General features: G+C 36.3%; 2 protein-coding genes across 9 annotated transcripts in view; one reads left to right on the top strand and one right to left on the bottom strand.

Moving 5' to 3' along the window:
• The window catches only part of FAM221B (family with sequence similarity 221 member B), a 49115-nt gene extending 35517 nt beyond the window's left edge, over positions 1-13598 (bottom strand). For 3 of the 7 annotated variants that reach the window (XM_051964922.1, XM_051964939.1, XM_051964932.1), the window contains exons 1-3: positions 13433-13595; positions 12522-12615; positions 4883-5306 (exon numbers count right to left, since the gene is read on the bottom strand). In XM_051964922.1, the coding sequence (XP_051820882.1) occupies positions 4883-5306 (424 nt within the window). In that variant the 5' untranslated portion in view covers positions 12522-12615; positions 13433-13595. Of the gene's footprint in view, positions 1-4882; positions 5307-12521; positions 12616-13348 lie in introns of all 7 variants that reach the window. The other 4 variants (XM_051964915.1, XM_051964899.1, XM_051964890.1 and 1 more) reach the window with 4 other exon arrangements.
• Positions 13599-13746: 148 nt separating this feature from the next.
• The window catches only part of TMEM8B (transmembrane protein 8B), an 86256-nt gene continuing 72662 nt past the window's right edge, over positions 13747-27340 (top strand). Inside the window, exon 1 of one of the 2 annotated variants that reach the window (XM_051964845.1) lies at positions 13747-14555. In XM_051964845.1, coding sequence (XP_051820805.1) covers positions 14087-14555 — 469 coding nt within the window. In that variant the 5' untranslated portion in view covers positions 13747-14086. The remainder of the gene's footprint in view (positions 14556-27340) is intronic. The other variant, XM_051964858.1, reaches the window with a different exon arrangement.

Here is a 27340-nt window from a genome sequence, read left to right as displayed (position 1 = left end):
AACCCAGAAGATTTCAATCAGCTTTTGTATGAACAGATTTTGTAAATCTCATCTGGAATAGAACCAACAAAAGGCACTTTGCCACAAGACATTCAATAATATTCAAATATTCTTTTTGAGTTAGAAGTTTAGATAGAAATGGATTAAGTTCAATCTAAGGTATATGGTCACTAACTTTAGTATTTGTTGATGGTCTGCTGAAAACATAGAAGTGTTCAGTCCATCTCTCCAGGATCATGTCCCTATCACTAATCAATGGGGCTACATCAGTGCTGAGTAGTTGAGATACACTATAGATCTTTGGTCCATAAATAGCTTTTGGGACATCATAAAAGCACTGTGAATTGTTACTATCAGCATAAATCTGAATTTTAGCTGCCCTCTTACTGAGTGAAAAATCCTACATTTCTCTAAGCTTTGTTTATACTTTATTTTTGATGGAATTAAATGCTGCCTCCTGGTAAAACCTGTGGAGTTCTCATTTTGCATTTAGCAGCTTCTGAATTTCTATATCATTTTCATCAAACCAGTCCTGATGTGTGTGAATATTCTGGCCCAGAAGAGTAAATGTGGTGCTGTACACCAAATGTCTGAAAGCTGCCCACTCCTTTTCTACTTCACTGTTGCCAATGTATAATTGGCAACAGCGTATTGGCTCAGCTTTCTCTCCAAGTCAGTAACAAACTGTTCAGGCATGAAGAAGTGCTCTAATTTGTTGACATTAAATTTTCTTGTAGTTGTCTTGCCTTGGGGCCACTGCTTTTGCTGAAAGCAAATGTTTATCTTGGAGAAGATAAGTCTTCAGATTGATATAACACTCTGTATCATCTGTTGCTTTCATCACCCATCCCGTCTCTTCTCTTTACAATAACATAAGTCTAGTCAGTGCCAACGAGTGCTGCAAGGGTTAATCCACAAAGTTTTATGGCTTTAAGTATTGATGAGAAGGTTATGAGACAAACAAGTCTTTAGTAGTAAGTGCTGCCATTTCTGACTCAATTTCTTTTCAGAACTTTCTGCCATCTCTTGATAGTTTGTGGCTATTCTCTATTAAAGTCATAAGCTTATCTCTTTCATCACATTGATGATGAGTGTTTCCAAGCCTTCATAATATTTTTCTTTGACCTCATTAGGGTTTATCATGGTAGCATATGCACTGATGCATAGCTTTCCTGTAAATAGTAATCACATTGTCATAAATCTGTCACTCACTCCTTTTGGGAGGCATATAAGCTTGTTGACTAGATTAGTTTTTGTTGAAAAACCTATGCTAGCTTTACTGTACTCTCCATTACTGTGGCCATTCTTAAAAAAATACAATGAAAAAAGGTATATCCAGCTCCAACCTCAGTAAGCTGGTATTTATTTGCTAGCCTTGTTTCACTCAGGGCTGCTATTTGGATGTAATTCCTACTTAGCTCTTTCATAACTAAAACTGTTCATCTTTCAGGTCTCCTGGATTTTGAATTGTCTAAAAGTGTGCACACATTCCATATACAAATGATGAATGAACTCATTTTCACAAAAGTTTTTGTATTTTTTTTTGCTTGTTTTGACTGCAAAGTAGGATTTCTGCCTGCCATGGTAAGCAGACCAGGGTTGGGTTAGGTTAAATAGATAATTTAAAAATCCTTTTCTAGCCTCTTTCTTAGGCTAGGAGGAGAGCAGTGTGGTCCTTTAAAAAGGCTGCTCAAAAAAAAAAAAGAAATAGGAAGAGGAATTCCATATAAAGTAATTGTAGACAATATGAAATACTTAGGACTCTACCTACCAAGACAAACCCAGAAACTATATTAACACTATTGCAAAACACTTTTCACACAAATAAAGTTACATTTATACAGTTGAAAAAATATCGATTTTGGACAGAAGCAGCTACACCCAAAGAAAGAACACTGGGAAATGAATATAAACTGCTTGCATTTTTGTTTTTCTTCCTGGATTATTTATACCTTCTGAATCCAATTCTCCCTGTGCAACAAGAAAACTGTTCAGTTCTGCACACATATATTGTATCTAGGATATACTGTAACCTATTCAACATGTAAAGGACTGCTTGCCATCTGGGGGAGGGGGTGGAGGGAGGGAGGGAAAAAATCGGAACAGAAGTGAGTGCAAGGGATAATGCTGTAAAAATTACCCTAGCATGGGTTCTATCAATAAAAACTTATTAAAAAAATATCAATCACTCATGGGTGAGCCAAGTTAATGTACTAAGAATGATAGATCTACCTACATTAATTTACCTATTCACTGCCATATCAATCAAATTACCAACAATTGTTTTAGAGAGCTAGAAAAATCTGGAAGAATTTAAGGTTAAGAATATCAAGGGAATCAATGAAAAAAAATTGTGAAGGATGGTGGCTTAACTATACCAGATCTCAAATTACATTATGAAGTGGTAACCATATGACAATCTGGTATTGGCTAAGAAATAGAATCAGTGAAGAGATTAGGTATATAAGACACTGTAGAAAATAGTAATAGTATTCTAGTATTTGATAAACTCATAGACCCAAGGTTTTGGGACAGGAACTCACTCTCTGACAAAAACTGTTGGAAAAATAGGAAAACAGTAGGGCAACAACTAGATATAGAGCAATTTCTTACACTATCTACTAAGAGAAGGTCAAAATGGATAAATGATTTAGATATAAAAAAAATCATAAATTAAGGGAGCAAAGAATAGTTTACTTGTGAGAGTTATGGAGAAGAATTTATAAATGAAAGAAGAGATAGATAAGAGAGCATTGCATGATATAAAATGGATAATTCCGATTATGTTAAATTACAAATAATTCACACAAATAAAACCAATGCAACCAAAATTAGAAGAAAAGTAGAAATCTGGAAAATAATCTTTATAAGTATCTCTGATAAAGGCCTCATTTCTTAAATGAACTCTGAGTCAAATTTGTAAGAATACAAATCATTCTCCAATAGATTAATGGTTAAAAGATATGAACAGAAAGTTTTCAAAGAAGAAATCAAAGTTTTCTATAGTCTTATGCAAAAATGCTCTAAATCACTATTAGAAAAACATAAATTTCAAACATCTCTGAAATACTACTTCACACCTATCAGATTAACAATATGACAGAGGAAAAAAATGACAAATATTGGAAAGGATGTGGAAAAATTGGCAATTAAAGAACTACTGATGAAATGGTGAACTGATCCAACCAATTTGGAACTATGCTTAAAAGACTAAAAAATGTGCTAGCCTCTGATTCAGCAATATCCTTATGAGGTTTGTATACCAAAGAGATTTAAAAAGTAAGAAAAAATTATTTGTACAAAAATACTTATAGCAGCTCTTTTTGTAGTGGCAAAGAATTGAAATTTTGAGAGGTTGCCCATCAACTGGGGAATGGCTGAACAAGCTGTAGCATATGATTATAATGGAATATTATTGTGCTATAAGAAATTATGAGCAGAATATTTTCTGAAAAATCTGGACTTATAGGAACTGATATAATGTGAATTGAGCAGAACCAAGTAACACTGTACATAGTAACAGCAATATTGATGACCCCACTTAGCCATTTTCAGCAATATAATTATTTATGACAATTCCAAAAGCCTTATAGTGAAACACATTATCTTCCACTTGCAGAGAAAGAAAATGGATGCAGTCTGAATGATAGAGTCTGAATGCAGATTGAAGCATATTTTTAAAATTTTTTGGGGGGCATCTGTTTTTCCTCTATAATGTGTCTGATATAGAAATATTTTGCATGATTGCACATGTATAACCTTTATCAAATTATTTGCCTTCTCAATGAGTAGGGTGAGAAGAGAGAGAAAAAGAGAATTTGGAACTCAAAATTTTAAAAAATTAATGTTAAATATTTTACATGTAATTGGGAAAAAACTAACATATTTTAAAATAATAAAAATCATGGGTGTTTTTTAAAAAGGAAAAATATTTATATGATTGATGCAAAATGTAGTGAGAAGAATCAGGAGATTATTGTGCACAATACCAGCAAAGTAGCAATGATTACCTGTGAAAGACATAGATACTCTGATTGATACAATGATCCAAGACAATTACAAAGGACTTGTGAGGAAAAAGTGATATCCACTTCTAGAGAGAGAACTAATAAACTTTAAATACAAATTATGATATAATTTTTTTTCTCATTTTTGGTCATATGGCTAATATGGAAAATGCATATTATCACATGACTGAATGATATCCTATTATTTGTCTTCTCAATGGAATGGGAAGGATGGATGGAAGAGACAATCTGGAACCCAAAATTTAATTGGAGAAAAATGTTAAAATAATAAATAAAAAAATAAAAAAATAAAAAGAATTACCACATAAGCAAAACAAAACAAAATAAAAAACAACTGGTATCCAATAGAGAGGAGTTATAGAGCTCAAAAGAAGGGGACCATTTAACTTGGAGGTGGTGGCGGCAAGGAAGATTATATAATCTTACAGGGACATGTGAGTTTAAAGAGAATAAGGAAGGCATTGTATAATTTGGAAATAAATCTGTAGGAAAAGCACTCTCCCAAGGAGAGCTGATAAATGGGGATCTAATTTGAAAAGGGGGGTTATATAATTTGGGAGGAGAAGTGCAGTGTAACCTGTGGGCAGGAGGAAATCCTTATAACTTGGGAGGTGAAGTCCTTCTAACCTGAAGGAACAGGAATGGAGGTGGAGGGGTAGATGGAGAAGAACAATTGAGGTTTTGAACAGCACTTTTGGGATGGAGACAAGAGTATTTTGGAGGGAAAGTATTTGTCTCAGGACTGTGATGATGGTTCTGGGGCAAGGGTTTGGGAAAGTGGATGAGGTCCTGGAAATAAGGAATAGGTTCTGGGCTTGGGGGTGTGGAGAAGGTTTTGGGGGAGCAGTTATTACGTGAGGTTGGTTTCTTCACTGTCTTCTTTCCTCGGACATTTCGATGGTTTGTTTGGATGTGGTCATCACTGATGCCTTCTTCATACTGTTCCTCTTGGTCTTTAGATGTGAAATTTTTTGGGGATTTGACTGGAAGGAAGTGGCCTGCAGAGAGTGGTTTCTCTGCTGGGCTCTTAAAATCTTCAGAATTGTGGGCCTCTCCTTCCTTTTCAGTGGTATGGGTCTCAGAAATAGAAGATCTACTTAGCATCTCTGCACCGAGAGCTTCAGTGATAGGTTCCTCAAAGAAGATGGATTCCTCAAGATTGAGGACCTCCTCAGGAATGGGGGTCACCATCGATGTGGGGAACTCAGGAGCAGAGGCCCCATAGTTGGTAATTTCATACGTGGAGGCTTTCTGTTTTTTTTCCTCATCAGCCTCCATCTGTTGGTAGAAAAGCAAATATGGTTTATTAGGTAGAGTTTGGAGGAATGGAATTAGGAGTACCAGGGATATAAAGAGATGAGGAGTAAGATCAGAGAATGAAAAGATCAGGGAGGCAGGCAGCTCTAGTTCTTGAGGGAGCTCACTAGGAAGTCCAGTTGCTCTCTAGGAAAGATAATACAGTCTAGTACTCTGGGGAAATAAAGAAGGTAATGATTGGTTAGTCCTTTTTGTCACTGGTGGCATATGGGAAGCAACAGACTGGGAGTACAAGATAAAGATCTCACACCAGTAGAGTTGTGTTTGGGGCATGGTTGGTTTGGGTTGGGAGATAAAAGTAGTGAAGATGAGTGATAAGGTAAAATAAGCACAAATATGAAGAGTTTGTGAAGCCTATGAGTTAGCCCATAAACATAAAGAACAGACAATGAGGCATAAATAGTGGCCAAAAATCAAAGGCTGGCAAGTTGCTGGGAGGGAAAGGGACAGAAGAACAAAGAGAGAATGTGGGAAAAGCACCTTTATGTTCTAATTACATTTGGACTAGAATTAACTTCCAGTATCTTAGGCCACATCTATCAGAAGTGAGACTGACATATAGTAATTACATGGGCAAAAATGCAAATATCTTTGGCTATAAAGACATTGCCTAAGAGAAATGGCTTAACAATCATGAAAGGTAAGATTTTCTTTGGATTAAGAAATATTTTATTTAGATGTTGAAAGTTTATGTTGTAGGTTTATGTTCAAACAAATATAAATAGCTATGAAAATGGAAAGGACGTAAAGAATGTGGGAGTGGATGTCTACTCTTTGGCAGTATTAAATTTATGTAATTTTGCTGTATCATGTACAATAAACATATAATTAAAACTAACTATATAAAAGAAAATTAAGAGTCTGGTCCAGTCTAGAAATCATTTGAGTCAAGGTGGCAAGTGGATTGAGAACTGGCCCTGGAATCAGGAAACTGTTAATCCTGCTCTGATATATACTGATTGTGTGATCATTGATAAATTACTTAAACTCTTAGTGTCCCAGTGCAAGATTGTGGCTTGTTTATACAATCTGAAGATAAACTGCTTATTTGCATTAGCAAAGAAAGGTCTCATAACAATGAGCTCATAGGTTTGGACACACACAAAAGAACAATATAAATGGAAAGAAGCAAAAGAAAAATAAAAACAGAAAAATATTATAATTTTAAATATGAATGGTTTAACATCCTATTTTAGAAGGTGATTATATTAAAAAAACAAAATCAAAAGCCTAGCATAATAAAAGTTAAGAGAGGTGTTTCTGGGAGATTTCAAATAGGGAATACTTACAGGTTTGAAATATATTGACACAACTCATAAATACAAGTTTATGTTATAATTCTGGCAAGTTAGGGAAATTTTGGAGCAAACCAGAGAAAATGAAGCCTCCTCCCAAATTTTCATATAAAGCAAATAAATATTTATATGAATAATTTCTTCTTATCACAAGAAGCTTATAGGAGGACTTTTTTCTTATCATAAGCCTAATAATGGAATCTCTGGGATAGAGTATGGACATTTTAGTCACTTTATCTGCATGGTTTCCAAAATGGTTGTATTGATTTATACTCCACCATGATCAATGCACTGTAGTGCCTGTCTTCCCATAACAGCTGTCCCCTGCCTTCTCCAAACTTGCAGATGTTGACTAGTCTTATTTTAATAGCTTTGTCAATTTGCAAAGTATAAGGGAAAACTTCAAGTTTATATCTCCTACTACTAGTGATTTGAACAATTCTTCCTCACAATTGTTAATAATTTATAATTCTTCTTTTGAGAACTGTTCATAACCTTTGACCTTTGGTTTTTAATTTTATCAGTCTGTTTGTCCATCTATCTATTCATCTATCTAGTTGTTACATATCTTGGATACCAAAACTCTTATCATAGGTAAATTAATTTTGTTTGTGCAAAAGCTTTCCTTTTCATAAAATTAAAATTATTGACTTTATCTGTTGTAATTGCCTCTCTTTCTTGTTTGATTAAGAATATATCTTCCATCCATAGCTATGAGAGGCCTATGACCTGCTTCTCTTTTAATTTTTTTATAGTGTGATCTTTAATATTAAGGTCACATATCCATTTAGAATGCATTATGGAATAGCTTTGTGAGGTGCTGGGTTTAAGCCTAATTCTGCCAGACTGCTTTACAGTTTTTCTATCAGTTTTTTAAAAAAAATCAAAATAGGGAGGAGTTTAAAAAAATAAAACAGAATTTTAAAAATATTAAATAGGGAGATCTTTCCTAAGTAATTAATGTTTTCCAGTTTATTGAACACCAAGTCATTGGGTTCCATTTTAAAAATTATTTTGCCTTGTCTAATCTGTTTCTTTAACTTACTTCTCTATTCTTTAACTACTATCAGAAAGTTTTGATAACTGCTACTTTATAATATAGTTGGAGGTCTAGGAGTACCATTCCCTCTTTGTATATAAATATTTTCATTATTTCTTTTGATATTCTAGATTTTTTATTTTTCCAAATTTATGTTATCTTTATCAAATTCTATAAAGTATCCCTTCAATAATTCAATTGGTATAGCATTTGAAATACATATTAATTTTGTTAATATTGTCATGGCACAGCTCAGTCATAAGCACTGAACATTTCTTCAGCTATTTGTTCTTTATTCTTTTTTTTCCTCCTCAATAGTATTTTATGTTTCCAAATACATGTAAAGATAATTTTCAACATTCATTTTTGAAAAACTGTATGTTCCAAATTTCCCCCCCTTTTTCCTTCACCTCCTCCTTTCTCAAGAGAATAAGCAATCTCATATTGGTTAAATATGTACAATCCTTTTAAATATAGCTCTATATTTGTCATATGGTGCATGAAAAATCAGACCAAAAGGAAAAAAAAAACCGATGAGAAAGAAAACAAACAAAAGGTGAAAATACTATGCTTCGATTGATATTCTCTCTCTTCTCCTCTTCTCTTCTCTTCTCTCTCTCTCCTCTCTCTCTCTCTCTCTCTCTCTCTCTCTCTCTCTCTCTCTCTCTCTCTCTCTCTCTCTCTCTCTCTCTCTCTCTCTCTCCCCTAAGGCAATTGGGGTTAAGTGACTTGCTCAGGATGACACAACTAGGAAGTGTTTAGTGTCTGAAGTCACATTTGAACTCAGGTCTTCCTGACTTCAGGGCTGGTGCTCTATTCACTGCAGCACCTAGCTGTCCCCCACATTCAGTCTCTATAGTTTCTCTCTGGATGTGATTGGCAGTTTTCATCTCAAGTCTATTAGAATTGCCTTGAATCACTGTATTGCTGAGAAGAACCAAGTGCATCACAGTTGATCATCACATAATCTTGTTGTTATTATGTACAATTTTGTCCTGGCTTTAATTACTTCACTCAGCATTAGTTCATGTAAGTCTTTCCAGTCTTTTCTGAAATCAGCCTGCTCATCATTTCTTGTAAAATATTCCATTACCTTCATATACCATAACTTATTTAGTCGTTGCCCAGCTGATGGGCATCCACTCAATTTCCAGCTCTTTGACATTACAAAAAAAGCTATTATAAACATTTTTGCACATATAGGGTTTTTTTTTTTTTTACTTTTTAATTATCTCTTTGGGATATAGACTCAATAGTGACACTACTGGATCAAAGGGAATACAGAGTTTTATAGCCCTTTGGGCATAGTTCCAAATTACTCTCCAGAATGGTTAGTTATTTCACAACTCCACTAACAATATATTAGTGTTTCAATTTTCCTGAACCACCTTCAACATTTATTATTATCTTTTCCTGTTAAATACCCAATCTTAGCCAATCTGAGAGGAGTGAAGTGACGCCTCAAAGTTATCTTAATTAATTTCTTAGGCATTATCATTGTTATTTATTTTTTATGGAGAATTTTGTAATTGGGTATTTTTGATACATAATTTCATGAGAGGCAGTGTGACAGTGAAAAGAAAAATGGCCTTCACTAGAAATTGATCTGGATTCAAATCCTGCTTCTTTGGGTTAGACATTTAACTATTAGTGCCTTAGGCAACATTGTAAGACTATTTCAAAGAAGGAATGATATATATTAGTAGAGGAAACTGCTTATCAGGAGTTCCTTATAGATCTAATTAATTTAATTTCATATTGAATATTTTAGACAGAAAATGTAGCTCACATGAAATTTTTGAAACTAGAATTCCCATCACATGACATGGAACAGAGTTTCAGAATTTTTTACTTTGAGAATTTCTGACTCCAAAACTATTTTACTTGAATGAGTATAAGAAATGTAGAAAGGACCATTTTAGAATTAGCTACTCAGTTATCTAGTCACCATAGTAAAAGATAACAATTAAAAGCTAAGAATATCAGACAATAAGCATTTACTAACTGCCTACTAGGCAAGCTAGTGGCACAGTGGAAAGAGTTTCTAGGGCTTGAAGTCAAACAGACTCATGGTCATGATTTCAAATCTGGCTTCAGACACTTACTAGCTCTGTGATCCTGGGCAAATCATTTAACCCTATTGGCCCCTATTTCCTCATTTGTAAAATGAGTTGGAAAAGGAAATGACTGAAAGAGATTCAACAACAACAACAAAGTGCCTGTTACATGCCAAGCACTGTGCCGAGCCCTAGAGATAAAAAGAAAAACAAAAACCAGTCGGTTCTCCCAACGAGTTCAGTCTAATACAAATAGTTATATGAAAACAAGCTGTTCAGGATAAATTGGAGAATATCAACAAAGGGAAGAAGATAGTAATAAAGGGGATCAATAAAGGCTTCTCATAAAAAAAATGGAATCTTAGCTGGGATTTGAGGGAAGCCAAGGAATCCAGGAGGGAGATGAGGAAAATTATTCCAGGCATGGGGAAGAGCCAAGGTAAATGTCCAGAATGTGGAGATGGAGTTGTGTTATGGAAGGAACACTAAGGAGGCCAGTGTTAGTACTCAAAATACATGTCTGAGGTAAGGGTAGAGGAGTAAGATGTAAGAAAAACTAAAAACTAAAAAGATGGGAGGAATCAGGCTATAAGGGGCTTTGAATGCCTAACAAAAGCTTTTATATTTGATCCTGGAAGTGATAAGGAATGGGGAATTGATATGGTCATAACTGAACTTTAGGGAGACTAATTTGATAGTTCAATGGAGGATGACTTGAAGCAGCCAGACCAATCAGCAAACTAATGCAATAATCTAGGTCTGAGGTTATGAGGACTTATACCGGGTGTATTAGTGTCAGAAAAGAGAAAAGGATGTATTCAAGCAGTGTTATGAAAGTAAAATTTATAGGACTTGGCAACCAATTGGCTATGGTGGGTAAGAATGAGGATTTGAGGGTGACACTTAGGTTGCAAGCCTGGGTGAGGGGATAAAAATATCTTTGATAGTAATAGGAAAGTTCAGAAGGGATATTCATTCCAAAGAAGGATTATTAATTCCAAACAAAATAGTAATACAATTAAAGAGGCAGATCCATCACCTCTCTGTCAGGAAGGAGGTGAACATAGCATGATTCATTGTTAGCCCTCTGGAATCATAGTTGATCTTTACATTGATCAGAGTTCTTAGTTTTTAAGGGATTTTTGGTACGATGTTCTTTTATAGCATAAATTTTTCTCCTGGTTCTGCTGATTTCGCTCTGCATTAGTTTAATAAATTCTCAATTTGAGTGGTGGAGAAGTAGTTTTCTCTTGCTAAAGTAGGACAACACTATACCATATCATTATATTGGAGGCATTAGTAAAGGACCATTGTGGCCCAAAGTTGATGTTGCATTATATTTTTATCTCAGGATAACAAAGAATTGTTGAGCTTCAGAAGGATCATTAGAAAATATTAATCTTTTGCAGTGGGTTAGTGAGAGGGAATGGTTAATGGATCTACTTATAGTATGAAAAGACAAGGAGCACTCTACAAATTTCAGGAAATATCCAATATCTTTGAAGGGTAATAGAATGTCAGTTTTGGGTTATATTCACCTTCTACAGATTTTTTTTTTTGGGATACTGCTGAAAGATGACATATCGAAAAATCTATTAATTCAGTTCAAGGTAATGCACATATTTAACACTTTGTATGTAAGTAAATACAAAGTTTAAGTTAAACATAGCTCCTGCCCTCCTGAAGTTTATAGCCTTGTAAAGTGGATAAGACATTTATACAAATAACCAGAATACAAACGAATGGATAAATGCATCAAGAAGGTGCAATGTGAATTCCAAGTGGGAAGGTTGTTACCAAGGGAGGGTGAGGGTAGATTTATGTTTGATTTTAAAGGACAGGTAAGAATTGGGGAAGAGGGTTAAGGTAGAGAGGAGAGAGCATTCTAGGTATAGGGAAGTGTGTGATCAAAAACAGTTAGTTAAGAAAATATAGGAAGTCTAAGAGATAATAGATAGTTTAGTATGTTAATTGGAAAGATGTAATTCTCTTCAATCTCCTTTTCCATGGAAGCTTTGAATGTGTATGCTTGTGAGTATTTTTTATCACCAAAATTTTCTCATATAAAGGCATTTTCTGGTAGAGTATATGTTTTTTTGGGGGAGAATTAGGAATTTTCCAAAATAACCAACTTGTATTTTAGCCTTTTGTATTTGATATACATCCTATATTTGATATATATCCTATTTTTAAAGAGAAATCTGTACATGTGCATATGTGATTTACTGGGTCCAATAAACAGATATACTATTGTCATGATTGAAAGGTCTTTAGGTTTCCAGAATTAAGAATACTCTGGGGAGCAGGATTCAGTCTTTTTGTCTGCTGGTCTGCAAGATAAATGAACGGAAATGAATGGGGGGCATATTAAGCAAGGATGGAGGGATTTCAGAGGGGCAGAAAAAGAGATGACTGTTGAAAATGGGGATATGATAAAGGGAGAATGGAGATCTAATTGGATAGAATGGCAGGAGAATGAGGAGGTAACACATAAGGGGTCGATAAAGAATATGAAGAATGGACGTGATGGGAGATAGTTTAGACTTTATATGATGGGGAAGAGGTGAGAGGGTTCTTGATGTAGGTGGATAGAGTAAATTGTGGGGCAAAGACAGAAGATGATGGAAAGAGCAGGAAGGACATAATTTGGAGTGGATGAGAATGAAAGGCATTTTGGAAAACTGGGCATATAATTTAGGATATGGGGGAAGGATAAGGAATATAAAACGGGAAAAAGAAGAATGAGAGAATACAGAGATGAAGGGATATATAGGAAGCTTTGTACCTTTAGTTTACTTGTAACAGCTGATCCTTAGATGCACTCCTGGAACTCTGAGAACAGAAAACTTGACGGATGATCAGAAAGAGCAAGCTGGAGGCTGTGTAATGAAAAGTGAGAGCCCTTAACAAAAAGTCTAGCATTTGGGGTGAGTAAATTAGGGAAATCTCCAGGATTAAGGGAAGCTGATCCTGGGGGTAGATTTGGGATCCAGGGAAAGGCTTTTTTGGGAGAGGGTGAGGTCTAAGAGAAGGAGAAAGACCCAAACTGGAGGGCCAGGATTAAGGATGAAATCCTCTGAGGAGGATTAGGTAGAAAATTGGGGTAGGGAGCCGACCAAGGGAAGACAGGTCTATGGAAGTAATTTGGGGGAGGGGAGGGACTAAAGATTTCCTTTAAGATCTGAGGGGGCGGGATTTATAAAGAAACTTCCAGACCAGTAATGGAAGGATCCATTACCCTGGCAACTAGAATCCCTACTCCATAGCAACAACAATTCCAATTGTTAGGGAACTGGTTCCCGAGAGGGTGACAGAATGGGGATGCTGGGAATATTTGGGAAGGGGTGCTATGAGTAAGGGCAATGATAAAACTGGCAATGGAGGCCCGAGGTAGGTAGGGAGGGAGACTAGAAGATGAGGTGTCTAGAATGAGAACTTTGAGAGGGGTTGGCAAAAGGGATATAAGAGGACTGTCAATGGGGACCTCGTGGAGGCTAGCCGAGGAGGGGTTTGAGATGAGGCCTTAAGGGAGAAGGTTAGTAGAGGATGTGGAGAGGGGTTAGTGGAGGAAATGATGGAAGAGGGGATGTAGTAATAGAGGCTGTGGGAAACCAAGGTCTGAAGTTAGCTTTTCCTTGAGGCGGGGAATATTTCTCTCCTGAGAGTTGTCACTACGAGGGAGAAGAGCAGTCTCACTGGAAGTGGTGATGGTGGAGTCAGATTCTGTGGAACGTACACGAAGCGTTCTTCCAGTGGGGGACAAAAAGGGGCGGGTAAGAAGATGAGGTTCTGTCTCAGGAGCCGGAGGGCAGTCTCTGTATGGGGCCAATGGGGCCGGTCAAACTGACCCTGAGTGTGACCAATGGGATCGGACAAGGGGGTGGGCTTTATCTTACAAGGCCTATAGAGCCCGTGGAAGGCGGGGCGTCAGAATGACGTTGAGTGGAGGGCCTCTGCTTGGCCTGGTCTTGCAGCTCAGAGCCGCCCCCGCCCCCCGCCCCCGCGCCCGGCCCGGCCCGGCCCTGGGACCCCAGGCCCTGGTCGCTGCAGCCAAATGCCAGGGGCCCGCCCCCTCCTTTCCATCCCCTCACCCATCTTCCATTTCCTTATCTAGGAACCCCACCACCAGAATTTGGACTCCAGCTCACATCCACTCATTTTAGGACCCTCAAACATCGCTTCTCTCCTTCCCATCTTCTCCCCCCCCTTCTCCCCCCTCCCCGCTCATTCCGGGACTCCTTCTCCTCCCATTCCTGGAGTCCCCTTTCCTCCGCCCCTTCCCCTTCGCCTCATCCCCTCTCACATCCTGGAAACACGCCTAAATCCTTGCTTCATCTCGTCTTTCTCGTTATGGAGCAGAACGGCGGCCTTTTCCCACTTCAGCACCAAGAACAGCCCCTTTTCCTGCCTTTTTCTCACCCGCTCTCCCAGTCTCAACCCCTCTACTTATCTCTCTCTCAGCAGGACTCCCTTCCTCTTTCCCAATCTCTCTCTCAGCCCCAGCCCCTTTCCCAGCCCCAACCCCTTTCTTTGCCTATTCCCCAGCCTCTGTCGCTACCTTTGAATCAGCCTCTGTTCCTCTCGCAGCCTCTTTCACAGCCGTTGCCCCTTTCTCAGTCTTTGTCTGTTTCCAAGCCCTTATCCCTCTCCAAACCTTTATCTCTGTCCCAATTTCTGTCCCTTCCTCTTTCCCAGGCTCTACCTCTCTCCCAGTCCCTGTCCCTATCCCTCTCCCAGCCTTGGCTCTGGTCTGGGCTCCAACTGCCACCTTCACTATTCTTGCTGCTGCTGCTGCTCTTTGTGCTGTGCCCAGGGGCTGGTGAGTGCAGAAGCAGAGAGGCTTTGGAGGCTAGAAGGGGGTTATCCTGGAAGAAGGAAAGGAAGAGGGAGAGAGGAAGGGGAGGGATAAAGGAGGGAAGAAGCTGGGTATGAGTTGGGGAAATCAGATTGGGGAAGAGATATTGAAGAAACAGGAAAGTCCGGAGAAGAAGGACTATAAAAGAGGGACTTACAGGATCAGGGAGAGGGAAGACAAGCTAGAGGCTCTGTAAACTGTTTTCCCCCCCCCGCAACCCTCATTCCTGTTGCTTGCTTTCTCAAATAGGGTTTATTATTACTGAGGAATAGGGCTAAAAAGGGGAAATGAGAATAATAGTTGCCCGATTTTACTATTAATTTTGCCATTAAAGTCTGAGAGGGAAGCCATAGTCTTTGTCCTTGGGAAGCCTCCAGTTTGATGCTTGAGACAAGAAACACATAGGTTTAAGAGAGGAGTTTCCTAGAACCATTTTTAAATATAAAGAGACACAGGTAAAATCCTATCATAATTGACTTTAAGGGAATGTTCAAATTCTTTACCGTACAGTATCTTTTCTTTATAAAAGAATATTGATCAAGGAAGTTGAATGTCTCAACTGCAAAATTTTAATATTTACATCAGCTGATTGCATTTCTAATTAACTTTAGATTCAGAAAATTTTAAAGTTGGAAAGAACCTTTTGGATAATCTAGTTTAACACCCTTAATTTACAGATTAGCCTGCTGAAGTCCTAAGGAGGTTAAATGATTTGACTGAACACATAGTGAATTAATGGAAAGCCTGGAACAAGAACACATGTCTCCTAATTCCTATCCCAGTGGTCTTTTATAACTACATCATGTTGTTTCCAACAATGGTTCTCTGTCTGGTTCAAAGATTAAGGCAGTGAAAAGACTAACGTCTAACACTAGACCACCAGGGATCATGTGTATACCATGTCTGTGAGTGAGACTGTAGGTTTTTCCATGGAAAAGCATCTCTCTTGTGCTTTCTGCTTATGTTTTGGGTCCAATCAGGTTGTAGTTTGAATTGTATATGGAAGGTACTAGTGGACAGGGTAAGGCTAGGATAGGGTAGCTACAAGTCCCAAGTAAGAGATAAGAGATCTTGTACGATACTTATTAGTACAAGAGAACTACTTATATTGCAGTGATAGCTATCATAATCCTTCTCTGTTGGGATGTCCTTAAAGAGCAGAGAGAATTATTCAGGAAATTGAGGTAATAAGTCCCATCAGGGAAGCCAGAGGAAATGCTGAAAACATACAGTTTTATCCTTGTGGCTCAGCTTAAAGGTAGTAGCATAGAGGAAAGAGCAATGAATTCAGTGTAAGAATACTTGCAACATGTTTGTTCTAACTTATGCTGTGGAAAAGAATGATGTAATATACTACTTTCAGGGGAAAATATGCTTTAAACCTTAAAGTGTATATAAATGAGAACTATTCTTTTTGTTCCTAAAATTATAAAAGAACATTTTCTTCATTTATTCTCATTCATGTTTTTACTATTTTCACTATAATAGTGAAAAAGTCCACATCATTGAACTGAAACAGTGGGAACCTTCTTGGAGGGTGCCTGGAGTTTTCTCAGCTGCTGCTGCATTTAGCAACTTGGATTTACACATTAAGATATAGGAGAGATGGATATAGTTGAAGGAGGGGGAAGAATTGTACACACTAGTCATAGGATCAGAAGTTTTAGAACTCGAACAGATGTTAGGGTCCAATCCCTTCATTTTTACAAAGATAGGGACTGAGGTTTAGAGAGAATAAGTGATGTATCTAAGGTCAAACAATAAATAGAATTCAAACTCAGATTCTCTACACTCCTTCAAAATTTCTGTTGATGTTCAAGCGTTCTAATTGGCAATAAATGCTCTATGGCAATACACTACCCTTATCATTTTCCTTTTCTTGAAAACTCAAAAAAAATAATTTTTATTTCTAAGACAAATTTATTTAGTCACTGAAGTATGATTAGAAGCATAGAGTATTATAGTTTGAGGATAGGGAAGAATGTGTTTAACTATAGACTTGCTCACTTAACAAGAGAATGTTAAACTGGAATAATAGGGAAGAGAGAAAAATACTGGACAAGGCTGTTGAATCAGAAACTTTGAAGGACAGAAAGATAGCAATTGTGGAGGAAATGCACAGTAGTTTACAAAATAACCAGAAATAGTATTCATCATCCTATCTGTGAAATGAGATATCTGTGTTGAAAATACTATGAATTAGAAACAAAGGGAAAGCATAATGGAGATCATTTGGCTGAGGATAGGAAGAAAGCAGCAAGTAGTAGTGTTGAAATATACAATAGACTTCCAGATCAGATGAAGGACATGGATAATACCTTTACAAAACAGATCACAAAACTGGTACAGAGACAAGATATAAAAATGATGGGGAATTTAAAATTTCCCAGTCTTTTCTGGGAATTTTATTCCACTAGAAGTAGAACATTTGATAAATTCTTGAGTGACTTCTAACAATTTGATTTTTAGAAACTAGAAGTTACGAAAAGTATTGCTTCTTTAGACTTTAGCCTAATGTGGTGGAATTTGGTGACCTAAATTTGGTGACCTGAATCAGAAGTCCACTAATTTTGTAAGTGTGTGGCACTTAACATTTTTGAACCTTAGTTTCCCCTCTAAAACAAGAAGGTTGGATTAGATGATACAAGGTCCTCTCAGCATTGTATCCTAGAGTACTATAATTTTTTCTTGTCTTACATACCATGTTCTTCTTCCTTCTATTTTTCCTCTTCCTCCTTTCTCTTCCTTTTCTTCCTTCTACTGTGGGTTCATGAAAGTCATGTCACATTAATCTACTTCTTTTTTTTCTGAGGCGTTTGTGGTTAAGAGACTTGCCCAGGGTCACCCAGCTAGGAAGTATTAAATGTCTGAGATCAGATTTGAACTCAGGTCCTCCTGACTTCAGGGGTGGTGCTCTATCCACTGTGCTATCTAGCTGCCCCACTTTTTTTTTTAAAAATAGAGTTATTGCACTGATATTTGAAGGAAATATTTTAGAAATAGCACAGTTGTGTTTCAGTAAAACTTTTGGCAAAGTTTTACATGACATTCTTGAAAACAAGATGGAAAAATGTAGGTTATATAATATGATTAGACGGATTCATCATTGATTGAATAACCAGCCATATCCAAGGAATGGTGACTAATAGACTGATATCAGTATTGAAGGAGATCTTTTTTTGTGTGACTTAGAGCTGTATCCTTGATCCTATCTTGTTCAACATGTTTTTCAAAGACTTGGAATGAAGACATGTTGAAGGTATGCCTAAACAATTTGTCAATGGCATAAATCTGGGAGGGATAACTATTACACTGTGGATAACAGAATTGGAATCCAAAAATATCTTGATAGATTGGAATAATTGATAAAATCTAGCAAGATATTATTAGTTTTGTTTTACTTCGTGAATTTACAGTGTCTTGAGTTTTTTAGACTTTTTATTAGATTTCCTATGGTGACGACAAATCTGCTTCTTGGTACTTCTAGTAAAGTTAGGACTCAGTGATTATAGATAAATTGATTGTATTGGACTTTTGTGAGACAGATTATTTATGGGAGAAGATGCGCCTTTTTACTGACCTATAAAATTCTTTAAAAATGTTTTTCTTTTAAAAATTACTTATGCTCTTTTAAAAATATTGCAGTAAGTTCTCTATGATACTTCCTCTATTTCCTTCTTGTATAAACCTTGCTGATTACACAGAACGTTGATCAATGTAAGTTAATATTTAACCATGTTGACAACATATGCCTTATTCTACACCAATAGTATACCATTTCTTTGATGAGAATTGGGAGATGTGCTTCACTGTCATATTTAGCTACTATACCCATCAGTATTCTGAAGTCTAAAAAGGGGTAGACAACTTTCTTTCAATAGTCAGTAATGTCTACCTTGGGCAGAGGTACATGGCAATTGCATGTACTCTCATGTCCACAAAGCCCAAGAGTTGGCTCCCATGTTCCTGACTTCAGTCTTAGAGAGTCATTTGTTTAACCTCTTAATCTGAGAAAGCAGCTGTAAATAAGGGTTAGAGTTTCTGAAACCTAGCCTGCTGTCTTAGAGGAGGGGAGAGAGTTCCTAGGTAATGTGACTGTGAAATTCATCCCTTTAGTGAGAGAAGAGAGATTTCCTTGGGCTATTGAGAAGTTTCCTGCTAGCTACTCAAAGTTCAAGTATTTGTGGACCTAATTTTATATTGAGAATGAATTTTTTGACCATGCTAACCTCTTGGAAAAAGAAAAACCTACGTATGACCCTCAGTCTTGGAGGAGCCGGAGAATTATCTATGCCATGATAAGCAAAAGGACCTGACCTGTTGTTATTTAAACAATGGAAATCTGATGAGTAACTTGTAACAATCTCTCTAGCAATCCCTAAATTTGTTTCCTGATGGGGGAGTATAAATATCTATGGGTAGCACCATAAATGTGAGTATTTATTTTGTTCCCGGGAGTCATTATAGGTAACTTAAATGAATCAAGAACTTACTGGAATGTTGGGGGCTTGCCTCTTTGTCAGTTGTAAATATGCTTCCTTTCTGAAGGAAGTGCAGATCATAATGAGTTGCTAGTAGGAAGATTTTAGGACCATGAAAGAGGGTGAAAATGATTGTTCATGGGTTATATCAATCTTTTACATGTTTTTTATCCACATTTATGGTGACCTAGTCTTAAAGTACTTTTGGGTTATTTTTTTTTTAAAGTATTAATCATATTCTTTCCAATTAAGGACAATTTTAAATTTTATTTTGGAGGAGTGAAGCAATTGGGATTAAGTGACTTGCTTAGAATCACACAGTTAGTGTTAAATGTCTGAGGCTGGATTTGAACTCAGGTACTCCTGATTCCAAGGCTGGTGCACTATCCACTGCACCACCTAGCTGCCCCAAGGACAGTTTTCAAAAGATTTTGAGTTCCCAGTTTTTTTCCTTTCTCTTCTTTCTCTCCCTCCTTTCCAAGAAGGCAAGCAATATGATATAGGTTATACATGTGCAACCATGTTAAACACATTTCTACATTAGTCATATTGTGAAAGGAGAAACAAAATAAAAGGAAAAATCATGTGAAAAAAAAGTGACAAGAGTATGCTTCAATTTGCATCCATAGTTCTTTTTCTGGATGTGGATAGCATTTTTTGTTACTAATCTTTTGGAATTCTCTTGGATTATTGTATTGCTGAGAAGAGCTAAGTCTATCATAGTTGATCATCTCACAATGTTGCTATTATTATGCACAGTGTTCTCCTGGTTCTGCTCTCTTCATTCAGTCTCAGTTTATGTTAATCTTTCAGGTTTTTTCCTGAAATATACCTTTTTTAAATAGCACATTTTTAATAGCACAATAATATTACATCATATTGATATACCACAACTTGTTTAGCCATTCCCCGGTTGATAAGCATTTCTTCAATTTCCAACATTTTGTCAGCACAAAGAGAGCTGGTACAATTTTTTTTTTTGTAAGTCCTTCTCCTTCCCCTTTTTATTATCTCTTTGGGACACAGACCTAGTAATAGTATTGCTAGATCAAAGGTTTACATTCTGAGATTTACTAAAGGTAACTCTTAAGTGAGGAAGATAAAATAAATCAAAGTTTTTGATATTGGGAATTTGAGATTGGATCTAATCTATGTAAACCAAATTTTGGGGTATTAGGTCATGGGTTACATGGAGAATAAGATATTTGATTTAATGTTAGGCAAACAGATTTTAAAAAATCAACTGCCTAGGTAGAAGATATAAGATATAAGAAAAAAATATATAATAACCAATGTAAAAAAATAAGTTTAGGTTGATTAAAAGCTCAATAGGAGTTAATGTCATGCTATGTAAGGGACCTCCAAATTCTGGTTCTGTCTTGATTCTAGTTCTGTCACTTTTTATGCACATATGTGACCTTAGGTAAATCACTTAATTTTTCTGGACTTCAGTTTCCTTATGTATAAAATAAAAGGGTGGGACTGAATATCTTCTTAGCATCTATGAGCTCTTGAGTAAGATGTAGCCATATAGAAAGCAAATAGACAACTTCTATATGAAATTGGAGTACAACATGGAAACTTTCAAAGTAAGACATGTAAATAGCACAATTACCAAATTAAAGGAGCAACTTCAGGAAAACATTTGAACTGGTCATTAGGAAACAATCCTTCCATTCACAGATATGAGATCATCTCCAAGTATTTAACTTTTCTTGGTACCTGAGGTCTTGGTACCTGATTACAGAAATGTATTGTTCTTGGATCATAGATTTAGAGCTAGCAGGGACCTTTGAGATCATCTAATCCAAATCTTTCATTTTCATACATCAGAAATCTGAGACGTAGAGTAGTTGAGACTGACCCAATGTTAAATGGATAGTAAGTAGCACAACTATGATTTTAACTTCATTTTCTACCTGGCAGCATTCTTTTGGCCCTCTCCATTATACCCCCAGGAACCTTGCTATCCTGTAAGATTATATCAATGTTAGATTTCACCTGGTCCTTGGGCTCTTTCTGATTTGAGGGCAGAGCAGGGAAGACCTTCTAAAAATGGAGGAGCCTTTTTTTTTTTTTTTTTTTTAAAGGAGGACACTGCAGGCCCTCTAACTTTTTTTTCTTATTCTCATCTCTCTAGCTGCATTCTTCTGAATTTCTTCATCATATCTCCATAACAGGCATCTTCATTTTTTCCTCTATATTTTTCAATTTCCTCTTGTATGTTGTCTTCCCCCATTAGACTGTAACTTCTTGAGGACAAGGTCTTTTTTTTTTTTTTTTTTTTTGTATTTGTATTTAGCATAGTGTCTGGCCTATTATAGGAGCTTAATATTTATTAACTGACTGATTGAACCTATATTCTTTGACTACAAAGCAAGTAATTTTTCCTACTTGCTTTTTAGAAATTTAAAAGAGTATATGGTATATGGTATACTACATTGTCTCTCAAGTGAGAGAAAGGAGAAGGATTTATTGGCACATTATTCTAATTGAAAATGATGATGGAGGTGAGGTAACCAGGATAGTGAGGAAAATTAAAACCATGCCACTTGAAAGAACTAGAGATGTTTAAAATGGAGAAGAAAAGACTAGGGAGACCATGATAGGTACTGTATATATTTGATGGACTGTCAAATGGCAGAGAGATTATCTTTGTCCTACTTGGCTCTAGGGAATAGACTGAGAAATAATGTATGGAAGTTTCAGGGAGACAGAATTTTACTTAACACAAAGAAAAACTTTTTAATAATTATTGTTTATCCCAAATCAGAATGGGCTATCCTGCCAGGCAGTGAATTTTTCCTGTTACTGGAGGTCTCTAAAGACTGGCTAACTTCTTATTGGCAATGTTATGGGAGGGATTACTTTTCAGGTTTAAGTTAGATTAAATGGCCTCTGAAATCCTTTGAATGTTGAGATTTTATCATTTTTGTGACATTTTAGATGCTGATTTATCTTATATACAGTATGGCATGAAAGTCAAAACAATTGATGAACTTTAAGGCTATATTGATGGAAGTATGGTATTCAGAACAAGAGAGATAGGTTCTGCTGTTCTCTGCCTTAGTCATATCAAATCTGGAATAGCATGTCTAGTTCTAGCAATCATGTTTTAAGAATATAACATGCTTTTTAAGTCAGTTCCATCTTGTCCCCAGATTGAAAGGCATGAATCCAGAGGAATAATAACATATGGGGTGATGCTTAGAGGAGAGTTACCAGAACAATTAGGGAACTCAAGACTATGTCTCACTAGAAATAGTTATAAGAATTAGTAATGATTATCCTGGAGAATTTGTGTTTTGGGAAGAATGTAGTGCCTTTAACCTGGATATTATAGGTCATATGCATTCACTTAGATGCTTCTATGTGCATATGTGACATGTGATTATAAATTAAGAAAAGGAATTTCATTTTAGTGATACTGGTATTGTGATGAGAATTTTTATAGCATATGAATACAAGTATATTCATTTTAGTTATCTAAGTACAATACTGGAATATATCATGCAAAACAGCGGTCATGTTTGTGAAAATATGCTTTGTAATGGTCTCAGTGTCGTAATGAAATTTCCTCTCGGATAACTCAGGCCACAAGAAGTAGCAGGTTGATGAAATCACACATTCTTGACATTTGACCCAACATATAAATATATTTCTTAGTATGACCTGTATGTTGCAGTTGATATTATATTAGGTAATGAAGTCGTCTGCAAGAGTTTACAGATCTTCATGACATTCAAAATCTTTTCATTATCTTTCTATTTTTTAGTTATATGTATATAACTAGTATTCTTTTGTATATATTTTTGGTGAGCTTTTGTGTACAAGTAATTGACATGACTTTAAAGTAATGAGCGAAATTCCATTAGCTAAATGAAATTAGACATTTTTACTCTAAGTTCACTTTCCACATTTATGATCCTGGCCTTTGGTTTGTAATGAGTGGGATTCATCCTGGTTCACGCATGCCATTATGTGAGTGTATTCATGACCATGGCTTGGGGGGTGTAAGAAATTCTTCAGCCTATATATAATGACATTTTTTATTGTGAATTTGGAAATATTTTCTTACTGTGGACTGCATGTTACAATAGTTATTTATAACATAAATATTATTGGTGCCTTGTGTTTTTATTTCACATCATTTTTGTTTGTGTCTCTTTCCCTTTGTCTCCCAACATCGAACTCTCTCGTACCAAAAAAAAAAAAAAAAAAAAAAAAAAAATTAAGCAAAAAAAAAACAAACAAGTGACATAGTGATCATGTCTGACAATGTAAGCAACATTTTGCCTTTGTAGTCACTGTTTCTCTGTGGAGAGAAGGGAGGGACATGCTGTTATTTATTCCTTTTAGAGATCCTTTCATTTACATTGTAACATTGTGTGCATTGTTCTCCTTTGTCTCTTTATCTTATGCTGTTTATCATTTACACAAACCTCCCTTCTTTCCTTTAAATTCATTTTATTTGTTATTTCTTACTATTACACAATGATATTCCATCATAATATTCATATATCACAATCCAATCCATTATCTTCAGTAAATTTGTTACCATAGAAGTACTACTATAGATATTTTGGTATGTATGGGGCCATCTGTTCTGTTTTTGTTTGCTCTGGAGTACTCTCCAGTAGAATCCAACCTGAGAATCACATCCATATCTTTCTGAGTATGCTTATATGCATACAACAAGGTCAAACTTATAACTAAACTCCATTTAATAAATTGATGATATTGATGATGAAAATAATTGGCTGTTATACATGTTTTAATGTTTAACAAGGCACTCTTAACTCATCTGAGCCTTATAGAACACTGCAAATTTGTCATTCTCCTTTTACATACAAGGAAATTGAGGCTCAGAGAATTTACATGGCTTACCAATGTTGACACAACTAATAAATATCAGAGGGGAACTTTGAATTCACCTTCTTGGCTTCAGTTGTCACATTCTATCCTCTGTACTCCACCATTCCTATTGTCTTATTACCATGTAATACATTATTCATGGAATTAGTTATCATGGTGAGATTTATAAGGAAATTTATTGCTATTTGTTTAGGTAATGTGACCTATCCTGGACATTGTTGGTTCTGTATAGAGAACTCAGCTGCCATTCTTATCTTGGTGTTACAATGGGATTTATTCAGGATAAGGCAGTCTTTATATGAATGCCCTCATTATCATTTTGGTGTTATAATAACAACATCTGGCTATAACACAAACTCTCTGTGTGAAGGCTTTTCTTTCAATGACCTTGGTGTTGTAGGATTTGCCTCTGATAAAGGAGGATATGTATATAAGATTTCTATTGAAAGCATAGTACACTGGAAAGAACATTCAACTAGAGTCAGAAGATCTACTAGTTTATTAGTTGTTTGATCATTGACAAGACCCTCAATTTCTCTGAGCCCATCTGTAAATTTAGATTGCTAATACCTGTACTATCATAGAGTTGTCATTTGACTCAGATGAGATAAGACCTATCAAGTGGTTTGTAAACCATGTTAACTATATAAATATGTGATTTATATTATTATAGTTTTCCTGGTATTGTGATGGAATTTATCACATAGGCCATATGAATGGAAGGATTCTGTTTCATTATCTGGTGGGTAGAGTCTAGTAGTACAATTGACTCTCTGATTCTAAACATCATTCTACTCTTAATGCAAACCAGTTTTTGGTGCCTCATGTTTAGCTTGCAACTGTCATTTCAGGGAAACTTATGAGAAAGCAGGGATTCTGGAGAGGACATTGGCAAGTTGCAGATGTTAGTGCTATTGAGAATTTAGTGGTACAGAATGAAAGTGAAGTGTTAAGATTTGAGTAGCAATGAAGAAAAGTAGGCAATGATATTTCCCTATTTTTCTCTTTCCAGATGTAGACCATGGGGGAGAAATAGGGTGGTGTTGAGCCAGTTGGACCCTGTTGTAAGATCAAATTTTCAGTGTGACCATTTATACCTCAAAAATCAGCAAATGCTACAAATTAGAGCTTGATTTATTATTTTGTTGATTGTAGTGACTTAAGAAAATGATGGAGAAAATATCAATAATATCAACCATTAATATAAAAATATTAATAATCAATAATGAAGACTAAGCTAAAACATGGATTGGTATTGGTATACATTTTTCAGCACTCTCCTGACCCATATAGGTTTCAATAATGGCCTCACTTTACTGATCTTTTCTTTCTTGCATAAAACTGGGTGCAGCTTGTGATCATGTTCTTAGTATTAGTACAGTTTACACATTACTATTGCTGATCTCTACAGCAGCAGTAACAGAAATGATAGCGGTAGCTTCTTACTAGTACTACACAGGAGGGACCTTGTGGTAGAACTCTTATACCGTAAGGGAGGTTGACCTGCCTATTGACCAGAATTTCAGGGCCAGATTGCCCCAAACTTCTTAGAGAAAAAGGAACTCGGCAAAATCCTGCCTTTCCTAACTCAACCCCACCCCCATCTTTGAAGCTGAAAAGAACTGCTAGATGTGGGAATTTTATCCCTTACACTTCACTTTTGACCCATATTCAGTCTTCTCCTTCAAAAGTGATTGTTTATCCAAATGGAAGGAGCCCCATAAGGCTCAGTGTCATGGAGTAGATATAAATAGGCAGAGAAAGAGACTTCAGGGGAAGGGGAAAGGAATAGAGAATCTCATTAAGCAGTTGGATTTCCAGTATTTCCAGCTGTTGTGGGAGCTGTCTTAAGAGTAGAATGAAAGAAGAAATGTATAGAAAGAAGTGGGGGAAAGGAAGGAAGAGAGCAATAATGTGTATTAGTTTCTTTCTCAGCCAGAATAAGCTGACTACTTATATTTATTGACTGTTCGATTTCCCCACTTTCCTAGGGTAACTTTAACTAAGGGAATTTCTTCCAAAGTGTCTTTTTAAAACACTTATTTATCTAATTAGTTTTCAGTAAATACTTTTTTTTTCTTTCAGAGATAATGAATGAATGAAAAAGCACTTATTAAGTGCTTACTATGTGCCAACCATTTTGTGTTAATTGCTAGGGACACAAATAGAAAGTGAGATAGCTCTTGCTTCCAATCAACTAACACTTTAATTGGGAGAGACAACACATAAAAGAGTGTTCAGTTGCAGGGTGGATAGGAAGTCTTAAAGGTGAAGAAGTAGGTCAGATGACAAAGTCTAGGGATCCCTAAGTTACCCAGTAGGTTGATGGTGGTTCTTGTTCAGAACTTAGAGGCAGGACATAAGATAAAACTTGGAGGTAGGAGGCAGTTTTGTAGTAGGTACCATTTGATGGGCCTTTATCTCATGGAAAGTGATAGAGTTAATGACCCCATTTCATTCAAGTATTGTGAACAGTTAAGGAGCAGGGTGGTTTCTGGAGACTGGAGAAAGGGGTAAGAGGAGATAATAAGCTTTAACTTCAGTAACACAGACTGTAAACCTGGGTTTGTATGTGCTTATTGAGTGTTCAAAGGTGTGCACAAAGTTTCACTATAAAATAATGAGACTGATTTCACCTCCAAACAAAAATGAATCTCATTACTTTATTTTCTTATTCTGTAGCTTTGTTATTAGGAATTTGGCTTTACAATATGATAATGCTAACCATTAGAGAATCAGGCATCTTTGGCCCAGGGACATTTCTCATAGGATCACTCCTGGGTCTGGAACCAAGCCACCACCTTGTCCTTTCATCTGCAGGCCCTTGAGGAATGGAATACTACTTCCTTTTCTTTACTTCTGCTGTCCTTTATGTCACACTTTCAGCCTCTTGGATCCACTGAGAAACAAGATACAGTCTCCCAATTTCTCCCCTATTCTCCTGCTTTGAGCAAACTTTTAAGATTTTGCTAAGGATTTTTACCAACAGTAACAACATATATAATAGGTACAGCCTAAATGCTGCATTGGTACATGAATGAAATAGTAAAAGACCCAGAGGAAGGCCTTCTGTTCATGGGGTAGATAGTCATCTGTGGAGCATTTATGAAAGGATATGGACATGGATAAACATGTTCCAGGAAAGGGAGTTCACAGATATCAAAGAGACTGTGTTCAAGGGATGCAGTGAAAAAAAAAAAAAAAAAAAAGGAGGGAGATTAAAAAAAAGCCGGAGAAAAGTTACAAAGTGATAGGAATTCTTAACAATTTTGTGATACAAGCTTTCCTTGCTTCCAACACAACTTCAAACCTTTGAAACCCAATTGCTTTGTGGGATTACCTATTCCTCCTTTCCCCACCTGCCTCCCTCATTTCTCTAGTAATCTGCTCTAT

Source organism: Antechinus flavipes, chromosome 1 (genome assembly GCF_016432865.1).
Source record: "Antechinus flavipes isolate AdamAnt ecotype Samford, QLD, Australia chromosome 1, AdamAnt_v2, whole genome shotgun sequence".
NCBI classification, from domain to species: domain Eukaryota; kingdom Metazoa; phylum Chordata; class Mammalia; order Dasyuromorphia; family Dasyuridae; genus Antechinus; species Antechinus flavipes.
This window is presented reverse-complemented; position numbering and strand designations above follow the sequence as displayed.